Source organism: Oncorhynchus keta, chromosome 28 (assembly GCF_023373465.1).
Source record: "Oncorhynchus keta strain PuntledgeMale-10-30-2019 chromosome 28, Oket_V2, whole genome shotgun sequence".
NCBI classification, from domain to species: domain Eukaryota; kingdom Metazoa; phylum Chordata; class Actinopteri; order Salmoniformes; family Salmonidae; genus Oncorhynchus; species Oncorhynchus keta.
This window is the reverse complement of record NC_068448.1, coordinates 67,249,381-67,263,697: the sequence shown is the minus strand read 5'-3', so window position 1 is coordinate 67,263,697 and position 14,317 is coordinate 67,249,381. Positions and strand designations below refer to the sequence as shown.

The window sequence follows — 14,317 nt, the reverse complement described above, 5'->3', positions numbered from 1 at the left end:
ATACCACTTTATCTCAATTCAAACCTTTTGAAATATAACAAACAGGCCACGGTTCGGGTTGCATAATAAACTAGTAAGACTTCAAATCTGGGCATAAGAAGGCATGAGGGGTCATCGCGCCTTGTCCCGGAGTTCAATAACCCTACAGTGTTGGCATGCTGGGCTTTTCTGTTGACCTGTCCGAAGGGCAGTTTTGGGGCCGCTACTAATGAGTCTGTGTAGACGAGAGAGTAGAGTTTAATATGGACATCGGATCAGTGAATTATCTTCCTTATGAGGACTTTGTGGATGTTTTCGGTAACGTGGTGGAGAAATGTCCACTCATAACGGCCGCAGTATGGTCCCGCCGTCCCTTCTCGAGCCTTGCTGACCTGGAGGCCAGTATAAACGACTTCATCGATGCCCTTCCCGAATCAGGTATAGCCAAGGATGAATGGATAACCCATAGGCAGTTATTTGTTCTTTAAAATGTAATATATTTTTTACATTCTGCTGGTGAGAGATTGTTTTTTATTTAATTATTTTTTTTAACCTTTATTTAACTAGGCAAGTCAGTTAAGAACAAAATCTTATTTTCAATGACGGCCTAGGAACAGTGGGTTAACTGCCTGTTCAGGGGCAGCACGAGAGATTTGTACCTGGTCAGCTCGGGGATTCGAACTTGCAACCTTTAGTCCAACGAGAGATTGTTAAACTATAAGGTTTTTAAACGTGGATGTGAAATATATTTTACTACACGCTATTCTATTAATCAATGAATATTGAATTTGCGATAGTTTTTCCAGCATCAGAAGACTATCTAAACTATACTATCCACAGGTAAAGAGGGAATCCTCAGAGTTCACCCCGACCTCACGGGTAGAGACCTCCAGAGTGGGACTCTGACCCGGGAGTCGCGAGAGGAACAGGTCCAGGCCGGTTTGGACACGCTGACCACTGCGGAGGTCTCTCGCATGGCCCGGCTGAATACGGAATACAAGGACCACTTCGGTTTCCCCTTCGTGATCTGCGCGCGGATGAACAACAAGGCGACCATCCTGCGGCAGCTAGAGGAGCGTCTCCGCAACGAGCGCACTATTGAGAGGGCGTGCGCCATCGATGAAGTGAAGAAGATCTGTCACCTCCGTCTGCAGGGGCTGGTGGTCCCGGAGAAGTCCAACAAGCTATAACTGACTGACGGGATGACACAGTTTCGTGTGGTCTACCTGATGAGTTGTATGTGTTTGAATAGTGCATCATAATGGCTGCGTCATTGTTGTGCGTAAAGGAGTAACTGTGCCTAAATGTGCTTAATTGTACCAAGTGCCAAAATTGAGCAAAAGTTATTAAATAACTGCAGATGTTTCATTGATTTTATTCTGATTTCAAATATGAACTTTCATTTGATAAGTCTGAGATGATAGCTTAATTAATCAAGATTTCAAAATATAGTACATTCTTCACAGTGCCTATCATTTAGACATCAACGATATGATAACATATGTAAAGGATATATTACACATATGTAAAGGCTATATAACTGGTGTGAGTGACTCATTTTTGTCATATAACAATTTATCAGAAAATGCATCAGTATTGTTAATATTAACAGCAGAACCATGTACTGTGCGTAAACTGCATACATTATACTGCCAAAATGTTCTGAGAAAAGTTTGAAATCTGAAGTGCATTGGTTTTAAAGCACTAAGCTTGCTTTAAAAGTAGCTATCACCAGAGTTGTGTGGTCTGTATCACCACGGTCTCTCCAAGCTACTGGTGCTACTGCCCAGGGATCAGAGCAATAGTATAAAGTGGGTCTATATGTATGTCCAATGCAAAGTGTCATCATCGGTGCATGCCCCTCAGGTCCTCAACACCAACATGAGGTCAGTTCAGTCGCAGAATGATGACATCACAGACAATGCCCCTGCAGTCCTCTCCCTTCACATCTCTTCAATCTTTCACAGCCGACAATGAACATGAATAATGCCAGCGGAGTCTGTTTGAAAAGTGCCTTCCTTTTCTTCAGTGTTTGCCCAATTTTCACCCATATCAGCCTGGCTAAGCCGAGTCTCTCGAACCTGACAGGGAGTGGGAGTGGGAGTGGGAGTGTAGCGGTGAGGGGGGTGTGGTGGTCGTGGTGAGAGGTGCCGGTGTGGGAGCCCCTGCCAACGCGACGCCCACCCCTGCTCCCCCGACCCCCATCCCAGCCCCTCCGACCCCCAGCCCAGCCTCATCCTTCAGGTCCCCTGACGTGATGGACGAGTCCTGCTCGGGGTCGACCCCCCTCACTCTCTTCTTGTCCTCCTCCTTCTTCCACTTCATCCGTCGGTTCTGGAACCAGATCTTGATGTGTCTCTCTGTGAGGCTGAGGGTGAGGGCCAGCTCTACACGCCGCGGCCTGCTGATGTACTTGTTGAAAAGGAACTCCTTCTCCAGCTCCAGGAGCTGGGCTCGCGTGTAGGCAGTCCTTGTCCGCTTGTTCTCCTCTGCCTCCATGTAGTGGCCTGGGGGAGGATGGGGAGGGAGGGGAGGGGAGGGGAGGGGAGGGGAGGGGAGGGGAGGGGAGGGGAGGGGGAGGGGAGGGAGGGCAGAGAAAGAGTGAGAGGCAATGAAAGAGCAGGAGTGGAGAGATGGAAAGGGTTTTGAGTTTTTAACTTAACATTGTACCCTGTCACAGTCAAAGTCCCAAATACACAATCTAGATGAAATTGGCAATGACCCACCAGTGGGTTTTAACCCATTGGGTCTAGCTGAAACGCACACTGACTGAACTCAGCTCACCCACTGACCACCCAAGAATGCAGAACATCTACTGTATAGAAACAGTTGGGTAACTGATGATAACTAAAACACATACAGTAGGCTAGATCAGATGACAGGTAACCCTCACAGCTGTCAATGCAACTATAGCAACAGATACTGAATACTGGAAATTGACTATGTGAGGTATCATGTATTCTGTGCAGAACAATTCTGCCTGGGTCACAGCACACTGAATTTCACATTACTGCATATTCTATAACAAAGACTCACAAATGGGTCAATCAATTGGAGGGGAAATGGTTAGGACTATATAAAAAAAGAACAGTAACATTTCGATTTGTCACGACTCCCACGACTCCCACCGAAGGTGGCTCCCCTGCCTGTTCGGGCGGCGCTCGGCGGTCTTCGTCGCCGGTCTACTAGCTGCCACCAATCCCTTTTTCCTTTTCTGTTTGTTTTGTCTTATTGGTTGCACCTGTCTATTATTTTGTTTTTGATTCAGGACTATTTACGCCTGTTAGGCTGCCTGTGACTGGAACGAATTGCAAAAATCACTGAAGTTGGAGACTTTTATCTCCCTCACCAACTTCAAACATCTGCTATCTGAGCAGCTAACCGATCGCTGCAGCTGTACATAGTCTATCGGTAAATAGCCCACCCAATTTTACCTACCTCATCCCCATACTGTTTATATTTATTTACTTTTCTGCTCTTTTGCACACCAATATCTCTACCTGAACATGACCATCTGATCATGTATCACTCCAGTGTTAATCTGCTAAATTGTAATTATTCGCCTACCTCGTGCCTTTTGCACACAATGTATATAGACTCTTTTTTTTCTACTGTGTTATTGACTTGTTAATTGTTTACTCCATGTGTAACTCTGTGTTGTCTGTTCACACTGCTATGCTTTATCTTGGCCAGGTCGCAGTTGTAAATGAGAACTTGTTCTCAACTAGCCTACCTGGTTAAATAAAGGTGAAATAAAAAATAAATAAATAGGCCCGCCTGTTTTTGTGCGGACTTGTTTTCTGTTGGTCGAGGTTGTGCGTGTATTGTTCCTGTCCGTTTGTGCCATGTGTTGGGTTGGACATTTTTGTGATTATTTTGCCTGTTTTGGGCGTTCGCATTGGAAACCGAAATAAAGTCCTGTTTCCCCTCTGCTCTCTGCGTTTGACTCCGCACCCACCGCTCCAGGCTCTGTGAAACGATTTATGTGGGTATTTGTTCGTTGACAAAAGTGTACAATATTTGAACATCTTGTGGCTTATAAACTAATCTCTTTTCACATGATAGGCTATTATTCTATAGTAATTTCACCTGAAAAGTTTCGCTAACTTGAACTGTTCACTAAAACACAAAGCCTGGATGAACAAGGCAATTTACAGACAGTCCGTTAATTTAACGTAATGACTTTTATAAAACATGAAGGTAGGCCCACATGATAAAAGAATAGCCATAGTTTTTCCTGTATCACAACTACAATTAATTTGTGTTTTGAATGATGAAATTTGTGGCACAACTGTTCAACTTTTTTATTGGTCAAGGTGGTCTTTGACTTTGACTTGGGGCGGCAGGGTAGCCTAGTGGTTAGAGCATAGTTAACCGAAAGGTTGCAAGTTCAAATCCCCGAGCTGACAAGGTACAAATCTGTCGTTCTGCCTCTGAACAAGGCAGTTAACCCACTGTTCCTAGGCCGTCATTGAAAATAAGAATTTGTTCTTAACTGACTTGCCTAGTAAAATAAATAAATAAAAATAAATAAGCATTTAAAATCTATTCTATTCAATAGTTGAACTGCTTAATTATTCGTTTTCGTCTTGCCCTGGTTGCGTTTGTCTAATGAGGAAGATATTTTTACTGAAATAAGCTTTTATCGAAATGATTTGCCAAAAAGTGTATCGTGTGTAAAGTTACACAATTTTCTAAAGCCACGGTCAAACAATAAAAGCACATATAGCCCAATTAAGTCATATTTAACACATTTGTATCCTAATTGTCCTCTTAATTACAAACCATATTTGTGTTATTGTTTTTGAGGAAGGTTGAGCTGAGAGAATAATTGTCTATAGGCCTACGAAATAATTCAGAAGAACCGTGTGCTCTGCTCTAACCTTTCCACATCTTGTTACCATCAATGTATTTAAGTAACATCAGTGCCTCACCTGGACTGAAATAGGTGCCGGTGCTCATTTTGGGTTCTGGTACTGTTTATAGTAAGGTGCAGGTGCTCCACAATACTTTTGAGCTAATATTATATAAGAGGAGCAAGAGATCAAGCAGTAGAAAATTGAAGGTGCCGGTCCTCAGCTCCGGTGGACGCCTGCCCAAGTCAGGCGCTGAGTAACATACACTACTTTATATTTCGTTTAATTGTGTAAGTGGCTTGAAAACGTATTGAGATATTTTAGGTTAGAGAAAAAAAGGCTCAATCGAGTTCCCATTTACCCGCTGAACCAAGTTCACTTAAAATGGCCGCAACAGAAAATACTTTTAGGAGGAAGAGTTGACTCGTTATTTTGTTACGATTCATGAAGACTCCACCTTAATGATATACACTTTAATATATTTGATGTCTAAAAATATTGATATAATGAAGGTTATTGTAATATATACTACGCAGCATTTTTCATTAAGGCCTATATGGATAATAACTGCCATTAGGAAATCATTAACAAAGAAATTATCACAACTTAAATTTTCACATATTTGAAGTATATCTCAACTTGGTACTTGAGACAGGAGGCACACCTTCAGAGGCATACAAAACAGTTTGGCCTGTATGAGGGAACCTAGGTCCTTTACAGATTGATTGACAAGGTAAACTGACACCCACCCTCGAAATATATTCTAGACATCATGATGTAATTTAAGTTCGTATACATGAACAAAAGACTCAGTCTATTCAAACTTCATGAACATTTATCACGATGAACGTCTGATCGTTTTCTAGGCCTATGTTCACATCAGTGGCATTAGCCTACACATAAAGCAGCGGCAACTCATGCTCTATACACGACAGTTGATTGTGTGAGTTAAATAGCTTTTGAATTACACTCAATGTTCACTTTTATGTCTGCTGAATTCTCTATGGTCAAATAACATTCACTCCATGGCTATTGGCAAAAGAAAACTCCTGAATGTTCAATTAACTATTACATAAATACTTTTGTTGAAATATTGTATTTTAATCAAATAGATTATCCACTTGTAGGCTATTTATACAGTATAAACGTGTGTTCAAACGAATATATTTAGATAGGCCTATTGCAAAAGAATGGTCTGCAAAATTCCTATAAATGTGTGGGTAGATTCCTTGAGAGGCCTAGATGAATAGCTTTCTTTGCAGCCCTACAGCAACGAGAATTATACGAAAATTGCCAAGGTGACTGCAGTGAGTTACCTGCCCACTGTCCCTTCCAGGTTTGCACGTGAGACTTGGTGCTTTTCATCCAGGGGAAAGGCAGGTGGTATCTGTTCCTATCGGCACACAGAGCCAGCTCCCCCGGGTCTCCGTAACCCCCCGGTTGGATAGTCTGCTGGGGCGCCTGGGGGTGGTGGAGCTGCGGCACACCTGGGTCCTCTCGCATGGGCATACTGTACGGAGCAATATCAGGGAGACTTGCCTGGTCTAGCCCTCCGACGGAAGGCGAGGAATAGACGGACTGAGCCTGCCGGCCCATGTAGAGGCAGGGCGGAGGGCTGTGGCTGAAGTCCTCGCTGTGGGGTCTCTGGTAGGGGCAGGGGTCTTTGAACAGCTGCGCGGGGGAATAGTAGTGCTCTTCTCGATTCATGACTGCCAAGGGCCAAGGCTATCCAACGGGTGTGTGTGCACACATGTACATGCGCCCTATTGCCTTTGCTGCGTGGAACCTTGTGCTCTGCTCTACCTGTGCTGCTCGTGCATCTGTCGCCGCTGTAGGCCCTGCGCAGGTTTGTCACCGCCACCACGTGACCCTGCTGCACCTAAGCCATTGGTTTCACTGATTACACAAAACTGAGAAGTCGTCACCTTAGTTTCTATTCGTGTCTGTATTCTCTGCCCCGCGGAGCGACAATAATTGAACAGAATTGACCGTGCACAAATCAATGCTCTCGGCAAACACTCCACTGTTTGACGGCGGATATCTGAGACCCACCTGCCGCAAGTTGGTCCTAATGCAGCGATATACAGGTGAGCAGCGGAATCTGCGGGTCCTATCGCTGCGAGCGGACAGGGGCTAATGCCATCGAACTAATCAGAGAGATTGCGGCCCGCAGAGAAAAAGCACGAAGAGAAACGCAAACAGAAAGTGCCTCCACAATGTCAGTATCATCACTGCTTTGGCTCTCTTGATGGAAAAGAAGAAGAAACGATGGGAATGCAGTGCGCTCGTGAAGCCTGAATGCAGATTTCACTGCCGTAGAACAATGTCAGCCATTGAACATTTATATGAACCTAGTTCTCTTATCAATAGGCGACTGATAGAGGGGGAAATCGATAACCAGATGTATAGGCCTAATAGCCTACTCGCATCGGCTGACCCTGGTGATAAGCAACTTGCAGCGGCGGTTGTCTTGGAAACTTGGCAATGAGATGTGAGGGGGATCAAAGACCAAGTCCTGGCCGAACCCTCTCCTGGTTGGATACCTTTTAGTGTTCTCTTAAAAGTGGCCGAACTTGCGACTTTTTAAATCCAGCCCATTATAGGCAATGGCTCATTTAACACCATTTAACGGATCTCTTCTGGTTCATAACAAACAGCAGCAGAGCTCGTGTCTCCCACCGCCACTCTTCCTCTGTTCTGTGTTTGCTGGACATTAGGCAGACAGGTGCTCGCTCCATTAAACAACACTCTTCACGGTAAAGTAAAGAGGAGAGCCAAGGTGTAAACCAATTAGAATGGAGTGAGGAGCAGCACTCAATTAGCGCGCGTGGTGCGAGGAAATACACGACTCTCCAGGCGGGCGAGCACATTTACGCAGCAACTGAGTGCCAGACAGCAGCTAAGGCCCACGACTTATTCAAATATCAAATCTATTACCATGTTATAACTGTAATGTTATAAAGCACTAGCATTTCTTTCAGCTGGCCTTGCAGGCCATCGATAATAACCATTAGCCTACATGAGATAAGAAATGTAAAATATATATATATAACGTTTACATTGTTTTTCTATTTTGGCCATTGTGCTTACATAGGCTTTATCTGCATTTTAGACATGACAGTTGACGTGATGTCTAAAATGACCAGTCAAACGCACACAGAAACGAATAGGCCTATGGCAGCACTGAGTTCTTCAAGAGAGATTATGATTCTTTCTCCAGTATCTTAATGGGGCACTCAGCACCTGCTATAATGTTCAAGTAAACCAATTCCATACAAATCAGTCCATGTATTGTCGCTTAATGGTGTTTATATTTGCTCGTCGTTTGAACGAGGAAGGAAACTGTTAACCGTGTGTATTGCCCCGCTACACTGAAAACGCACAACGGAGTTTATGAAGCGTGACTGCGTAAAACGCTATTTAGACCCCTTATCCATGGCATTGAAATTTGCGTAATGGTTTTAAGTGAACGTTAATGCGGCGTTGCTGAACCCAAATGCAATGATTCACAAACAGGTTTGCAAATAAAAAGCCTTTAAGGACTCTTAATATGAACCGCAATAAAACGTCTGTAGGCAATCGAGAGGGGCCATAGTCGTATAGAGTGCAGTACAGGTTATGGACCCAGATGGAACGGAGTGCTGTGGGGAGAGATACAATAATGCTTTAGTGAATGGCCATGCTGTTCATACTGATGTTGCCTCATATAGTCCCAGGGTTACCCCCCATGAGCGCCTAGCGAGCAACATGATTAATTCATTTAATCTTAAATTAAATTGCTCAAACACGGTCTTTCTCAATTCATGGAAATTGTCAATCACATAAAAACATCTAAAGTAATAGGGATAATTAGTATTGCCTAATAACTCATCAACAATGGGTCTAAAATGATAATTGAGGACCGCTGACCACTGAATGCACGTTTTTAAAGCTGCTCTTTTAAGATCAGTTATGCACTTTGCACTGTTTTAACTTTCATTCATTGTTTTGCTTTGTGTGTTTTTGTGTCTGTTGTTTAACTATATGTATGCCGCAACCTTGTCCAGGGCTCACTTGAAAAGGAGATGTAAATCTCAATGTGACTTCTCTGGTTAAATTAAATATGTATATACTGTATATATATTTTTTTATTTTATTTATTTATTTAGGTAGGCCAGTTGAGAACAAGTTCTCATTTACAACTGCGACCTGGCCAATATAGAGCAAAACATATATACAGTACCAGTCAAAAGTTTGGACACACCTACTCATTCAAGGGTTTATCTATATTTGTACTATTTTCTACATTGTAGAATAATAGTGAAGACATCAAAACTATGAAATAATACATGAATGCCAATAGTCTGCATAGCTGTCGTCAAGGCAAAGGGTTCTTACTTTGAAGAATCTCAAATAGAAAATATATATTTAGACTTTTTCTTTTACTACATGATTCCATATGTGTTATTTCATAGTTTTAATATATTCACTATTATTCTACAATGTAGAAAATAGTACAAATATAGATAAACCCTTGAATGAGTAGGTGTGTCCAAACTTTTGATTGATACTACACACACACACATTTATATATATTTCCAAATGAACAACAACCATGATGAACTAATAGGAATAGATATTGTTGTTGTAGTATCGTATTTCTGTGTAATTAAAAATGAGAATTATTGAAGTAAAATGTTGGTTAATGGATTAAAGAAAAACCAAGTGGAATTCAAAGAACAGGTTTTACAGAACCCGAGGAGTGTCACGAAAATAGTAGATATTATTTCTTTCACAAACAAAGCCGTTTCTGATAGAAGCAGGTATATACATGTCAAAAATGAGTAGACACGATAAAAAGTGCTTACCCATGGCGACAGCCATAGCTTATGTAAACATGGCCAACAGTGAGTAACGACCAAATGCAAACGACAATTAAAATCAAATCTATTCTGAGTGAAGAAATTACAGCACCATAAATCAAAATATGAGAGACAATGTGAAATAACGACTGCAAATCAGCTTAATGCCAAATCGAAAGGATTAAGCAACAAATATACTATCTACATTATGGGATTTTGAAGTGCCATTTTGTGGGTCTAATAATATGTAGACTATATTTTAGGGAAAATCATTAACAGGAGAAGAGTCATTTGAACACGAGAAGAATATATTCACCAGGACCAGGCAAATCTCCCTGGGCTTTATAATTCTAAAGTTGAATAAGGCCCCGTTTGTTGGCTTTGTTATGTTTTTTCCCCCATCAATAGCGCCAGGGACATGACTGCAAAAACATCTCTGCTGTATTACAACGCGAACGTCAAAGGCCCTGGGTCAATGCGGATATCACACGTCACCTGCTGGATTAAAAGCACATTACATCTGTGGAAAACAACCCCAGACAGTCAACCCTGGGCACCCTCTTTCTTTCTCTCTCTTGGAGGACCTGAGCCGTAGGACCATCTCTCAGGACTACCTGGCACGATGACTCCTTGCTGTCCCCAGTCCACCTGGCTATGCTGCTGCTCCAGTTTCAACTGTTCTGCCTGCGGCTATGGAATCCTGACCTGTTCACTGGACATGCTACCTGTCCCAGACCTATTATTTGACCATGCTGGTCAAATTAACATTTGAACATCTTGGCCATGTTCTGTTATAATCTCCACCCGGCACAGTCAGAAGAGGACTGACCACCCCTCATAGCCTGGTTCCTCTCTAGGTTTCTTCCTAGGTTTTGGCCTTTCTAGGGAGTTTTTCCTAGCCAGCGTGCTTCAACACCTGCATTGTTTGCTGTTTGGGGTTTTAGGCTGAGTTTCTGTACATCACTTTGAGATATCAGCGGATGTACGAATGGCTATATAAATACATTTGATTTGAATTGTGTAAACCTTACAGTGAAATGCTTACTTACAGGCTCTAACCAATGGTGCCAAAAAAGGTATGTGTGTGTAGGTAAGTAAAGAAATAAAACAGCAGTAGAAAGACATTTGGAAAAAAAGAGTCGCAAGGCTATACACAGACACCTGTTAGTCAGGCTTATTGGGGTAGTATGTACATGTAGGTATCGTTAAAGTGACTGTGCATATATGATGAACAGAGAGTTGCAGAAGCGTAAAAAGAGGGGTTGGCGGGGGTGGTGGGACACAATGCAGATAGCCCGGTTAGCCAATGTGCGGAAGCACTGGTTGGTCGGGCCAATTTAAGTAGTATGTACATGAATGTATAGTTAAAGTGACTATGCATATGAGATAAACAGAGAGTAGCAGCAGCGTAAAAGAGGGGTTGGGAGGAGGAGGCACACGATGCAAATAGTCCGGGTAACCACTGTTCAGGAGTCTTATGGCCTAAATTTCGGTGTTCCTCAAGGTTCTGTTTTAGGACCACTATTGTTTTCACTATATATTTTACCTCTTGCTGGAGGCTGAGACAGCTCCCCATGTGCATTTTGTTATTTTTTACTGCTGCTCTTTAATTACTTGTTACTTTTATTTACTCTTATCCATATTTTTTGAAACTGCACTGTTAGTTAGGGCCTCGTAAGTAAGCATTTCACTGTAAGGGCTACACCTGTTGAATTCGGCACATGTGACTAATAACATTTGATTTGATCATGTCAGTTTACAGATCGTACCAGCAAGATTCACAATGAAATAACAGAGCTGAGTGCAAGATGGGAATAAGTGTGTCAAAATTGAGAATAAGAATAGAAAAGACACGACCTCCAGTTAAAAGATCAGTAGAAACAAATGCAATTTAATCAGTTATGCTTGTCACAAACTGACAACAGCAACCCCAATCTTTCTCACATTCTCAGACAATACATTCTTTCCAGTCATTCAATGGTTATGTATGTCTTCGAGGGAGAAAACCTCCTCTGGTAATGCCGTTACAGCACTTGCTACAAGGTTATGATGTCACATGTGGGTCCTCCCACTGGGAGTGTCTTTGACAGGTGCTGGTTTGGTTGATAGGTGTGGCCTATGGAGTGAGAACTGGCCCTGAAATGAGTGTGGTCTGATGAGGAGGAGTAGCTACTATCGGCGGAGAGAGCGGTCTCTACAAGAGGAAGGGACTTCAGATGGGGAGTGTTCTTTAGAATGGGGACTGTGTGTTTTGTGACCAGGGACACTTTTATCCCGGTGTTTCTTGTCTCTATGTCTGTATCTGTCATCGTCTCCAACCCCTCTGTATTTGTAGCCGTCTCTGTGGCACGTGTTGCTCTCTTTGTCTCTTTTGTGTCCATCTTTGAGACTATGTTCTCTGCTGTCCCTATGACTGTCTTCGTCCCTGTGTCGTCTGTGACTGTCTCTGTGGTCTGTGGATGGGGTCCTGCTGCGCCTCCTACACTCTGATGTCTGTTCTCCTGAGTGGCCAGCAGGGCGGCGCTGTGGGATGGTGGTGCGCAGTGTGTTGAGCAGGAAACGCTTGTTGGTGCTACGCAGTGGACATTTCATCCTGGAAGACAGTTGAACCAAAATTAACATTTCAAATCCAGCAAGGCCTTCAATATGAGCCATTGTCTTTGATATGCATCCGTCTTGGTCTGTCACACCTTGCCATGTGTCAAGTACATTGCCAGGTCGCAATTGTAAATGAGAACTTGTTCTCAACTTGCCTACCTGGTTAAATAAAGGTCAAATAAATAAAAAATAAAAACATTCTGCATTGAAAGCCAAACACCCATAACAGATGGTTTAGCAGATCCTTTACTAACGTATGCCGCTCACCAGCCTGCTGGACCCATTGTTTCTGCTCGCACCCGAGCCCTACTGGTCTCCTTCAGCAGCTCCTCCACTGCACGTCTACATGGCACATGGAGAGTGACAGAGAGTTTAGGGTGCAAGAGAGGGAGATATTAATTAACATATAAATAGGAGGAAAAAGGAAGAATAGAGAAAGAGACAAAGAGAATAAAAGTGAAGGAAAACAGCAGGATAAAAAGCAGAGAGAGAAGGCACTATGCCAGTCTAAGATAGTCAGTCACAGAGCTAGAGGCACATGTCATGTGTGTCCTGGGTTGATCTGCTGAGTCAGTGGGAACAACTGTTATAGCTGCCCTTTGACCATGGATCAACTGTTACAGCTGCCCTTTGACCATGGATCAACTGTTACAGCTGCCCTTTGACCATGGATCAACTGTTACAGCTGCCCTTTGACCATGGATCAACTGTTACAGCTGCCCTTTGACCATGGATCAAATGTTACAGCTGCCCTCTGACTACGGATCAACTGTTACAGCTGCCCTTTGACCATGGATCAACTGTTACAGCTGCCCTCTGACTACGGATCAACTGTTACAGCTGCCCTTTGACCATGGATCAACTGTTACAGCTGCCCTTTGACCATGGATCAACTGTTACAGCTGCCCTTTGACCATGGATCAACTGTTACAGCTGCCCTCTGACTACAGATCAACTGTTACAGCTGCCCTTTGACCACGGATCAACTGTTACAGCTGCCCTCTGACTACAGATCAACTGTTACAGCTGCCCTCTGACTACAGATCAACTGTTACAGCTGCCCTCTGACTACAGATCAACTGTTACAGCTGCCCTCTGACTACAGATCAACTGTTACAGCTGCCCTCTGACTACAGATCAACTGTTACAGCTGCCCTCTGACTACAGATCAACTGTTACAGCTGCCCTTTGACTACAGATCAACTGTTACAGCTGCCCTTTGACCACGGATCCCAGACAAGTGTGCACAGGAAATACAGAATCACACACACACACACACACACACACACACACACACACACACACACACACACACACACACACACACACACACACACACACACACACACACACACACACACACACACACTTTCCTTCCAGCAGCTGTGACTCAAAAATATCCTCAACTTGTTAAGCGAGCATACAGTACCCTACTGAATCTCGACAACAATTCAGTCTCTATGCGAGTTATCTAGATAGTCATGCAACAAATAATTGAAACATAGCTAGCTAATCATTGACACGCATAGCAAGCTACCTAGAAGCTAAGCTGGTGAACAATTAACTAGCTATTTTAATAGCATCATAAATCACATTGACCTAGCTACTTGACTAACGCTACTAGCTGACGTTCCTTGGCTAACGTTAGCTCCCCCTTCAAAACACCCATAAATTCACATCAAGCAAGGAATACCAGCCCTCTCTTGCACCCTAGATTATAACATACTTCTCCAATTCGCCATCATCTGCCATAGTGTAATGATCAATGTAAAATAATCAAAAGATATTTCAAATCAATACTGCCAATGCTAGCTAATGTTTATTTCTGAATATGTATGTTTACTTCTCCACCATGGGGGCCTTCCGGCAGGGACCCCGCACGACTACTGTCCTTAGCAGTGCCTTACGTAATATCACATTTTATACGTAAAAATCAGATAGCATTGCTTAATAACAAACAAATTATGTTTTAATGTTGTAAAACAGTATGTATTTTGTCTAATATTGAAAATAAAATGTCATAATGATACTTTTTAGTGGTTA

The 14,317-nt window shown here is 42.9% G+C and overlaps 3 protein-coding genes across 3 annotated transcripts; 1 reads left to right on the top strand and 2 right to left on the bottom strand.

Moving 5' to 3' along the window:
- The first annotated feature begins 193 nt into the window (after nucleotides 1-193).
- urad (ureidoimidazoline (2-oxo-4-hydroxy-4-carboxy-5-) decarboxylase) lies at nucleotides 194-1,356 on the top strand. Its single transcript, XM_035758467.2, has 2 exons — nucleotides 194-417; nucleotides 820-1,356. Exons 1-2 carry the CDS (start codon nucleotides 243-245, stop codon nucleotides 1,167-1,169), a joined length of 525 nt encoding a protein of 174 aa, XP_035614360.1. The 5' UTR covers nucleotides 194-242; the 3' UTR covers nucleotides 1,170-1,356.
- A 684-nt stretch (nucleotides 1,357-2,040) lies between these two features.
- On the bottom strand, nucleotides 2,041-6,964 carry pdx1 (pancreatic and duodenal homeobox 1). Its single transcript, XM_035758464.2, has 2 exons — nucleotides 6,152-6,964; nucleotides 2,041-2,486 (listed from the first exon to the last, which is right to left on the bottom strand). The coding sequence occupies exons 1-2, from the start codon at nucleotides 6,540-6,542 to the stop codon at nucleotides 2,041-2,043; spliced, it is 837 nt and encodes a 278-aa protein (XP_035614357.1). The 5' UTR covers nucleotides 6,543-6,964.
- A 4,575-nt stretch (nucleotides 6,965-11,539) lies between these two features.
- si:ch211-140b10.6 (protein POLR1D-like) lies at nucleotides 11,540-14,168 on the bottom strand. The gene is made up of 3 exons (XM_035758466.2): nucleotides 14,001-14,168; nucleotides 12,542-12,616; nucleotides 11,540-12,269 (listed from the first exon to the last, which is right to left on the bottom strand). The coding sequence occupies exons 1-3, from the start codon at nucleotides 14,024-14,026 to the stop codon at nucleotides 11,849-11,851; spliced, it is 522 nt and encodes a 173-aa protein (XP_035614359.1). The 5' UTR covers nucleotides 14,027-14,168; the 3' UTR covers nucleotides 11,540-11,848.
- Nucleotides 14,169-14,317: the final 149 nt, after the last annotated feature.